The following is a 10,866-nucleotide window of genomic DNA, read 5'->3' as shown; positions in this document are numbered from 1 at the left end:
CTTCATTCAAAAGCAAGGAGAAAGGACTAACTCTTTGTCAGAAACTTTGTCGAATTTAGATATAAATCTACTGTGTGCCTCACACATCATTTTCTGTAGCAGTTGATACATTTTTTCGTTAGGGCAAATCAAGTGTGACATTTTAAAGTGTAAATTACAAACTTTAGAAGCACTTTTACACCTCCTTTTAAACCTCCCTTTCCTGCTGTACAGGAAAATTCTCAGCAACAAAATCGAATTAAGATCCTACATCTGTACTATTTCAAGTGCATCTATAAAATGGCATGGCAACCGGGATGTTGATAATGCAATGGATTTCCATTTGACATTTAGGTTTGACACGTACCAGACACACTGCACCATGCAGTTGTAATGTCTGCATTCACGAAAAACACAGTAGCACAGCTCTCAACCTGTAGAGTGATTGCATTAATAGGAGCTGGATGTAATCCAGGTTCCGATACACTTATGCTAAAGTGGGCTAGCCTAGCGTGCTTTGTGTTAAGTGCTGCTGTGTGAATGCATTTCATCCGTCTAAATGCCTGTTTCCAACAATAGGCTACTATCAATAAGAGTCATTAAACAATTACAGTCTTATCTTGAAATGAAATTGACCCCAATGTACGAAAATAAACTACTAATGTGAATGAATTACTGTTACTATACTCTGTGTGACCTCTGATCATTTACAGTGAGGGAAAAAAGTATTTGATCCCCTGCTGATTTTGTACGTTTGCCCACTGACAAAGACATGATCAGTCTGTAATTTTAATGGTAGGTTTATTTGAACAGTGAGAGACAGAATAACAACAACAAAAATCCAGAAAAATGCATGTCAAAAATGTTATAAATTGATTTGCATTTTAATGAGGGAAATAAGTATTTGACCCCTCTGCAAAACATGACTTAGTACTTGGTGGCAAAACCCTTGTTGGCAATCACAGAGGTCAGACATTTCTTGTAGTTAGCCACCAGGTTTGCACACATCTCAGGAGGGATTTTGTCCCACTCCTCTTTGCAGATCTTCTCCAAGTCATTAAGGTTTTGAAGGTGACGTTTGGCAACTCGAACCTTCAGCTCCCTCCACAGATTTTCTACGGTACTAAGGTCTCGAGACTGGCTAGGCCACTCCAGGACCTTAATGTGCTTCTTCTTGAGCCACTCCTTTGTTGCCTTGGCCGTGTGTTTTGGGTCATTGTCATGCTGGAATACCCATCCACGACCCATTTTCAATGCCCTGGCTGAGGGAAGGAGGTTCTCACCCAAGATTTGACGGTACATGGCCCCGTCCATCGTCCCTTTGATGCGGTGAAGTTGTCCTGTCCCCTTAGCAGAAAAACACCCCCAAAGCATAATGTTTCCACCTCCATGTTTGACGGTGGGGATGGTGTTCTTGGGGTCATAGGCAGTATTCCTCCTCCTCCAAACACGGCGAGTTGAGTTGATGGCAAAGAGCTCGATTTTGGTCTCATCTGACCACAACACTTTCACCCAGTTCTCCTCTGAATCATTCAGATGTTCATTGGCAAACTTCAGACGGGCCTGTATATGTGCTTTCTTGAGCAGGGGGACCATGCGGGCGCTGCAGGATTTCAGTCCTTCACGGCGTAGTGTGTTACCAATTGTTTTCTTGGTGACTATGGTCCCAGCTGCCTTGAGATCATTGACAAGATCCTCCCGCGTAGTTCTGGGCTGATTCCTCACCGTTCTCATGATCATTGCAATTCCACGAGGTGAGATCTTGCATGGAGCCCTAGGCCAAGGGAGATTGACAGTTATTTTGTGTTTCTTCCATTTGCAAATAATCGCACCAACTGTTGTCACCTTCTCACCAAGCTGCTTGGCGATGGTCTTGTAGCCCATTCCAGCCTTGTGTAGGTCTACAATCTTGTCCCTGACATCCTTGGAGAGCTTTTTGGTCTTGGCCATGGTGGAGAGTTTGGAATCTGATTGATTGATTGCTTCTGTGGATAGGTGTCTTTTATACAGGTAACAAGCTGAGATTAGGAGCACTACCTTTAAGAGTGTGCTCCTAATCTCAGCTCGTTACCTGTATAAAAGACAACTGGGAGCCAGAAATCTTTCTGACTGAGAGGGGGTCAAATACTCATTTCCCTCATTAAAATGCAAATCAATTCATAAAAATTTGTACATGCACTTTTCTGGATGTTGTGTGTGTTATTCTGTCTCTCACTGTTCAAATAAACCTACCATTAAAATTATAGACTGATCATGTCTTTGTCAGTGGGCAAACGTACAAAATCAGCAGGGGATCAAATACTTTTTTCCCTCACTGTACCTCGGAGATAGTCGTCAATTAGCACACTTCGTCCATCTTCTTTATCTCCCCAGTTTGACGTTGCTGCTTAGCCTTCTGGGATCACTTGTTTAAACGGCCAAGACGATAAATACTCAACACAAATGATCTTTGGTATCTCTTATCTCCACAGGAGGGGCGTGTGATCCAATCACCTAACTTGGACCTCTGCTGTCCTCTAGTGGTATCTTACTTGCAAGGCAATTCCTGGTTGTCCATACAGTATCTCTGTGGCTGCAGTAATGGCCAGGTATGGCGTTTTCTTTGGCGATTGCGTTGCCGTTGTGAAAGTATGGGAGTTTTCTAATTTATCAATTCTTGACACTTTATAATAGTTTGCATGAATAAGCCATTATGAAATGTATGCTTACAAATATTTACATATGTTTGTGAATGTTTCATAAATTATTATGTATTATTATAAACGCTTATAAATTATTTATTAATGCTTATTTGGAGAGAGAGAGAGAGAGAGAGAGAGAGAGAGAGAGAGAGAGAGAGAGAGAGAGAGAGAGAGAGAGAGAGAGAGAGAGAGAGAGAGAGAGAGAGAGAGAGAGAGAGAGAGAGAGAGAGAGAGAGAGAGAGAGAGAGAGAGAGAGAGAGAGAGAGAGAGAGAGAGAAAGAGAGAAAGAGAGAGAGAGGTTGATACATGGGTGTCATGATATTTTGTGGAAATAAACCCTGAAATGATGCCCTCAGACTTACTGGCCTTTACAGTATAACTTCTTTGATCTCCCAAGGATGTCTATCACCTTTGGGCTTTAAAAGCCTATTTTTCAAACCCACATGTCCATTATAGTCTTCCTGATGAACAATGAACATCCAGTACAATACTAAACATAAATTCTAGGTGGCGTCAGAGAGTGGTGCTGTCTACTAAGGAATCAGTGCAAAAGAGAAAACCTTTGTGTGGTTCATAAACCACCCCTCTAGCCGCAGCCCCCAACCACCTTAGTAGATTTGAAAGGAATAGATGGGTTTGAGAAATATGGCTAGCATTCCACCTATGAAGTTAAAGCTAACTAATTGCTTATACCAGATCTCTAAGAAGTACATAGGAGCTAGGGCCCTGGAGCTAGGCGTTGTTTCTGGATTGGTCTATAGCCAATCTGATCTGTTCTTGTGACCCCCTTCAGATCCAGATCCAAAATTGGCAAGGAGGATGATTCAGTTCATGTGCGCTTGCTTTATAGCTCTTATACTGTTGTACTGGACAGGTAAAGAGGCACAATTATGACAGCTGCAACTGGAAAACTCAACTCAGGGTTTAAACACTAGCCTATCGATAGTGCTAAGAACTTACACAGCATTATTTCAATAGAAAACTCACAACAATCTCTTTTTATATCACTTTAGTCATTTCACTATAATTACCTGCTCTAACATAAGGAAAGTTGTGTCAGTGGATTTAACTCTAACATGGGTGGATACGGTGAATAAGGGTGACATTGGATGGCTGCGGCTAAATTCAGAGGACAACTCCCACTCCCAGCAGAGAGAAGGTTCCAGGAGCATGTAAAGGCAGGTTGTTGGAGATATGAAGAATGCCTTTTGGTTTAGTCACTCCACAGTGCCGTGAAATCATAACCCTGGGGCTACACATTTTACCGTTAAGGATTGTTTATTGAAACCAATGACTGTATTGAAACCCATTCTAAAGATAGTATCTAGAAGAAAGTTACGTATGATATCCTTGGAGAAGAGTAAAGGTTTTGCCTACAGTATGCATGTCGGAACATCAAGGATGAGAATGTTTATTCTTTATTTCACTAGTTTTAGTCTTAAGTTTGGATACAGTTAAATAAACATGAATATTATCAATAATAACACATCATTGCGAGTGGGATATACATGTTCATATCTATTGAAAATTCAATGTTGATTTTTAAATATAAATTATTTTCTAGAAATTCCTCTCAAATGTTTTAAGACCCTCAAAGGCGTGTTACTGCAGGCCCGAGGTATATCAGCACAAGTCAAGTCGAGACAAGTCCCTTTTCAAAATAAAACACAGGAGCTAACTAGAGGCAGGAGAGGAGAACTATACATCTAACTTAGTTACTGTGTTACGCACTATCTAAATATGCATTTACCTGACCTCTAAATGAATGAAAAAGCTATACTGTGATAACACAGGCAAAAAAACATCCCATATCAAAACTATTATAAACACTTACCTTTAAAACAACAGCAAGTTTATTTGTCTATTATCACACAGAACTTATCAAAAGCTGGTTAAAAAAATGGGACCTCATTTGATGCAACTCAGAAAATACAATGTAAACAAAACTATTTAGGTAAACTCTTACATAAAAAGATAGTATAAAAGTATAGTAACCACCCAATTCTGTTTATTTTTGGTAATATTCTAACCCACTCTTGCACAGTAAAATAAATCACATTTATATTTCAGCAGTGGTGGAAAAGTACCCAATTGTCATACTTGAGTAAAAGTAAATATACCTTAATAGAAAATGACTCAAGTAAGTCACCCAGTAAAATACTACTTGAGTAAAAGTCTAAAAGTATTTACATTTTAGCAGACGCTCTTATCCAGAGCAACTTACAGTTAGTGAGTGCATAATTTTTTTTTTTCATACTGGTCCCCGTGGGAAACGAACCCACAATCCTGGTGTTGCAAACGCCATGCTCTACCAACTGAGCTACACGGGATATGTGGTTTTAATTATACTTATTTATCAAAAGCAAAAGTATAAATCACTTCAAATTGCTTATATTAAGCAAACCAAACGGCACAATTGTATTATTTTTTATTTAATTTTTTGGGATAGCCAGAGGCACACTCCAACACTCAGCATTTGTGTTTAGTGAGTCCGCCCGAACAGAGGCAGTAGGAATGACCAGGGATGTTCTCTTGATAAGTGCGTGAATTTGACCATTTTCCTGTCCTGCTAGGCATTAAAAAGGTAGCGAGTACTTTTGGGTAAAAAGTACATTATTTTCTTTAGGAATGTAGTGAAGTAAAAGTTGTCAAAAATATAAATAGTATATAAGTAGTACTTCTAAGTATTTTTTACTTAACTACTTTACGCCACTATATTTAAGTGCATTTTTGCGAATATACTGCTCACAACATTTTGTTACGTTACAGCCTTATTCTAAAATGGATAAAATTATTTTTTCTCTCACATCAATCTACACACAATACCCCATAATGACAAAGTGAAAACAGGTTTTTAGAAATTTTTGCAAAAAACTAAATATCTTATTTACATAAGTATTCAGACCCTTTGCTATGAGACGCGAAATTGAGCTCAGGTGCATCCTGTTTCCATTGATCATCCTTGAGATGTTTCTACAACTTGATTGGAGTCCACCTGTGGTAAATTCAATTGATTGGACATGATTTGGAAAGGCTCCTGTCTATATAAGGTCCCACAGTTGACAGTGCATTTCAGAGCAAAAACCAAGCCATGAGGTCGAAGGAATTGTCCGTAGAGCTGCGAGAGAGGATTGTGTTGAGGCACAGATCTGGTGAAGGGTACCAAAAAATGTATGCAGCATTGAAGGTCCCCAAGAACACAGTGGCCTCCATCATTCTTAAATGGAAGAAGTTTGGAACCACCAAGCCTCTTCCTAGAGCTGGCCGGCCAGCAAAACTGAGCAATCAGGGGAGAAGGGCCTTGGTCAGGGAGGTGACCAAGAACCCCATGGTCACTCTGACAGAGCTCCTGAGTTCCTCTGTGGAGATGGGAGAACCGTCCAGAAGGACAACCATCTCTGCAGCACTCCACCAATCAGGCCTTTGTGGTAGAGTGGCCTGACGGAAGCCACTCCTCAGTAAAAAGCACATGACAGCCCGCTTGGTGTTTGCCAAAAGGCACCTAAAGGACTCAGACCATGAGAAACAAGATTCTCTGGTCTGATGAAACCAAGATGCCTGAATGCCAAGCGTCACGTCTGGAGGAAACCTGGCACCATCGCTATGGTGAAGCATGGTGGTGGCAGCATCATGCTGTGGGGATGTTTGTCAGCAGGAGGGACTGGGAGACTAGTCAGGATTGAGGGAAAGATTATCGGAGCAAAGTACAGAGAGATCCTTGATGAAAACCTGTTCCAGAGCGCTCAGGACCTCAGACTGGGGCGAAGGTTCACCTTCCAATGAATGTCCTTGAGTGGCCCAGCCAGAGCCCGGACTTGAACCCGATCAAACCTTTCTGGAGAGACCTGAAAATAGCTGTGCAGCGACGCTCCCCATCTAACCTGACAGAGCTTGAGAGGATCTGCAGAGAAGAATGGGACAAACTCCCCAAATACAGGTGTGCCAAGCTTGTAGCGTCATACCCAAGAAGACTCAAGGCTGTAATTCCTGCCAAAGGTGCTTCAACAAAGTACTGAGTAAAGGATCTGAATACTTGTAAATGTGATATTTCCACTTTAGTATTTGTATTTTTTTGCAGAAATGTCTAAAAACCTGTTTTTGCTTTGTCATTATGGGGTATTGTGTGTAGATTGATGAGGGGGAAAAAACAATTTAATCCATTTTAGAATAAGGCTGTAACGTAACAAAATGTGGAAAAGGTCAAGGGGTCTGAATACTTTCTGAATGTACTGTACATCTCAAACTACACACGAATACCATTTTCACACTACTGAGCCGAGCTAAGCGGGGCAGAGCTGAACAGCGCTGTCCTCGTTACGCATCCACCATAGTTGCTGGAATCGTGAACGGTGTGAAAAGAAAATATCAGAGCCAGCACAGTACAGTTTGGGCTGAATCGATAGTGTGAAAATAGTAATATAGGACTATATGCATGCATCACGTAAGTGTCTTATGGTAAAACAACCAGAAATGAAAATGCCAGAAATCATGCATCAAACCAAACCAACCATCAAATCAACAACAATTACCCCAGCTTTGACCCTAGGCAGTGCTGTACCCTGAACAGAGAGTGGATGGATGGAGGTGGGTCATGTTCAGCACAAAACAGAGGAAAACGGACTGAAATGGAGTGAAACGGGGAGGCACTACCTGACCAGTAAGTAAAGGCTCGTTTTCGTTTTCCGTTGCACAACATTTTGAAACATCTGCCCTAATGAACATGACCCTGGTCTCCTGGATCTCCCCAGGCTCTAGACGTAGTCTCTGCCAGGCGGGGCAGCGGAGTGGTTCGTGGGGTAGCGGGACGACTTCCCTGAACCTTTACTGGTGCAGTTGCAACAGAGGAAGGCTCCACCTATGATGGTGAGGCAGGCAGAGCCCCATCCTACGAACAGGGCCTTGCCAAACTCATACCTGCAGATAGACATTTCAATAACAATATCAATCAAGAACTAAACATAGATGATGGTAAGTTATGTATAGAGGCACAACTGCAAACTTGAAATATTGCGTAACTATAATATTCACACAATCGTAATATATTGTATATTTTACGCAAAACCCAGCTAGGTTAGGATTCTCCCCGAAGACAAACAAAGCCTTCTTAGTCCCCTGTCAAAATGATGATGACAGCACACCTGGAATTTGTAGGGGTGAAGGGGTCGTAGAATTCCTTTGCTATTCTGTTCCCGTACCAGGAAGTCCCCACCAGAGCACACAGACCTAAGCGACAGGAGGACAACATCATAGGAAAAATCATCAATAGATATTGATGTAGAAAGAATCTGGTTGAAAAATTATTTGCAGTATGAAATTATAGGGTAGGCAGGGGAAACAAAAGTAAATACCCCCTACTATTTTTACACTTGGGTGAGGTACTAACTACTAGTTAGCCTGACTTCCAGTGTGGTTTTGCTTTAGTCAACAGCTTTGTATAACACACTCTTTGGTGTGTCAAGTTGGGAAGTGTTTCAGCAACAAACAAAAAAAGAAGAAACATTTTCATGCAAATAGTTTAATAAAGATCTATTGCATGGTACTGTGTGGACTATAAACCCCACCTGCGATAATGATGAGGATTCCTCCAGTCAGGGCAACTTTGCCCTTCTGCTCCTGGTTCTCAGCCAGACAGGTGGTACACTTCATGCCCACCATGGCCATCAGGATGGCAATGCCAGCCAGCAGGATGGCACCCACCATGAGACCTCGCGTGCCCTGCACCAGCCCTGGGGTCAAGAGGAGGGACAGAAGACACAATCAATCAATAACAGAATTTCATATTTGATCTTTAATGATTATGTCATCACTATGTTATTACATATGTCATAGGGCCTGCATATAGCCTAGCTCCTAAATAACGTCAGATTGCCTAAAGAATGTAATATTCTCAATGTATTCAGAGCTAATACATTTATAATATAAAGGGGATAATTGGGTAGGAATGCAGATGTATTAAACCGTCTCATCACCTTGAATGTGAAAAATGCAGGTTCAATTGATGAGGAAAATGCTGAATGTAAATTATAAACTGGGTGGTTCGAGCCCTGAATGCTGATTGGCTGACAGCTGTGGTATATCAGACCATATACCAGGGGTATGACAAAACATTTATTTTTACTGCTCTAATTAAGTTGGTAACCAGTTTATAATAGCAATAAGGCACCTCTGTGGTTTGTGGTATATTTCCAATATACCACAGCTAAGGACTGTATCCAGGCACTCCACGATGCCTCGTGCATAAGAACAGCCCTTAGCCGTGGTATATTGGCCATATAGTGTACCACACACCCTCGGACATTATTGCTTCAATATAACATTTTTCAAACATTTGCTAAGAAATTGGATTTTGACTTGATATTGACTTCAGAGTTCCATTGTATCAGACACTGGCGCACAATGGGGTTGGGTTTTACACCTAGTGTAGATGGAGCTCGGGTGTTTTCCTCTGTTACCATGAGTAGCAGGCATGATGGTTAGCCTTGGCATTCTCAAGACTTGTCTGTACATGCATGATATCTTCTGTAGAACGGGGGCGATACGTTCTTAAACCTCACTTAGTCTATTGTAGGCTCATGCATGTTTTCAAAGGTAAATGGATTAGATTCATTTATTTTATTAACACTTTACAGATGTGGATTAATTTATAAGCCTTCTGGTACTAAGTTTTGAATCATGAAACAAGTCGTTTATAATTGTTTGTATAGTTACTGTAAAGCATATCCATAAAAATTAATTAAAGTAAGAAATTACCCGTTAGTTGGAGCAGTGAATCGTACACTTTACACTGGATTTGACCAGTGCTCTGCGATACACAGGACTTCCAAAGCCCTTCGTACATGGCTTGCGCCGTTATGATGTTGTCCCCAGCATAGGATGACAGTTTCCACTCGGCCATGATCGTGGATGCTATCAACCCGATGAAGCCAAGAAAAGACAAGACGAATCCAAGGAGCTGTATCCCCGCGTTTGCCATTTCACTAAATAAATGGTGAATAAATGAAAGATAAACCCTCAATAATATAGAAGAGATCAATTGGGTCCACTCAGTATGCAGATCAAATCCACATAAAATCCCAAATTCCAGAAGGGTCCTAGTAACTTCAGGTATAGCCAGAGAGGAAGAGACGAAGCGAGAGGGTTGACTCCGCCCAAAATCTGTCCACGAAAATACATATATATTTTTTTTTATCAATGAGAGAGTGTCGAATTTGGTCAATAAAACATTGAATTGCTAATTTGCTACGAGAGGCTTATTTGATCGAATATAAGTTTCGTAATGGTTAGGTTGTTACGAATGCACTGATTTAAGTGGACGCACGTGGCATTTCGGCAACTTTGAAAAAAAGGATTATATATCGGAGTTGTGCCCATTCACACGCGTATCTGCCCTCCCATTGCCTAGAATGGTCCCACTTGATCTTGGCAGTTGAGCGTTTTTTGTCATGAATCTTCTTCTGGAGGCAGCTCTGCAGAGTGGTCACTAGATGGCACAGCCACAAAGTCATAAAATCTGATTTTAAACCTTACCCTAACCATAACCTTAACCTTAACCACACTGCTAACCCTAATGCCTAACCTTAACCTTAAATCAAGACCAAAAAGCTCATTTTAGTTTTCAATAATTTTTACAATAATAGACAACTTTGACTTTTCAGCTGTCCCATCTAGCGGAAATCGCTCTGTTCTGCCTCCAGGACAAGAATAATCCAAATTAACGTCAACCTGCCCTTGTTTGGCGCTCTGGTAAAGGTGTAGTTTTCATTTAGTCATTTAGTCCAGGGGTCTTCAAACTTTTCTTGCCCAGGGACCCCCTCCAGGCAAACCGGCGACCCAGGGGGATCCCATCATACGTTTTTTCTCACATATCTTGTCTTATCACCTGGTGAATGAAAATAGCAAGGAGAAGTAGGCTAATCAACATTTTAAAATGAATAGATTTTGGAGATCGTTTTTTCATTATTTTGACCTACCCACATTATCATTGGAGGAAGTGTAAACTCTAACATAGCCTATTAGCTAGAAAGGGAACTCCAAACACATTTTCGGTAAGAGCAGCTGTTTAGCTGGTTAAACAAAGGTTAGCCATGTGTTGGCAAAAATGTATATGGAAGTTAAGAAAGCTTACCAGCATTCAGCGGAACTGGTATCCTATTCGCAGGTGCTTTTTCAAAGCCTATGTCAGATACTCCAGTGAGTGGAATTGGCT

General features: G+C 41.1%; 1 protein-coding gene across 1 annotated transcript; it reads right to left on the bottom strand.

Moving 5' to 3' along the window:
* Positions 1–3,929: 3,929 nt before the first annotated feature.
* cldn1 (claudin 1) lies at positions 3,930–9,788 on the bottom strand. The gene is made up of 4 exons (XM_084182934.1): positions 9,411–9,788; positions 8,222–8,386; positions 7,799–7,883; positions 3,930–7,574 (listed from the first exon to the last, which is right to left on the bottom strand). The coding sequence occupies exons 1-4, from the start codon at positions 9,631–9,633 to the stop codon at positions 7,412–7,414; spliced, it is 636 nt and encodes a 211-aa protein (XP_084039060.1). The 5' UTR covers positions 9,634–9,788; the 3' UTR covers positions 3,930–7,411.
* Between the last annotated feature and the right edge of the window lie 1,078 nt (positions 9,789–10,866).

Source organism: Coregonus lavaretus (genome assembly GCF_964263955.1).
Source record: "Coregonus lavaretus genome assembly, chromosome: 19".
In the NCBI taxonomy this organism is placed as follows: domain Eukaryota; kingdom Metazoa; phylum Chordata; class Actinopteri; order Salmoniformes; family Salmonidae; genus Coregonus; species Coregonus lavaretus.
Note: the sequence above shows the minus strand (reverse complement) of the source record. Positions and strands in the feature narration are given on the sequence as shown.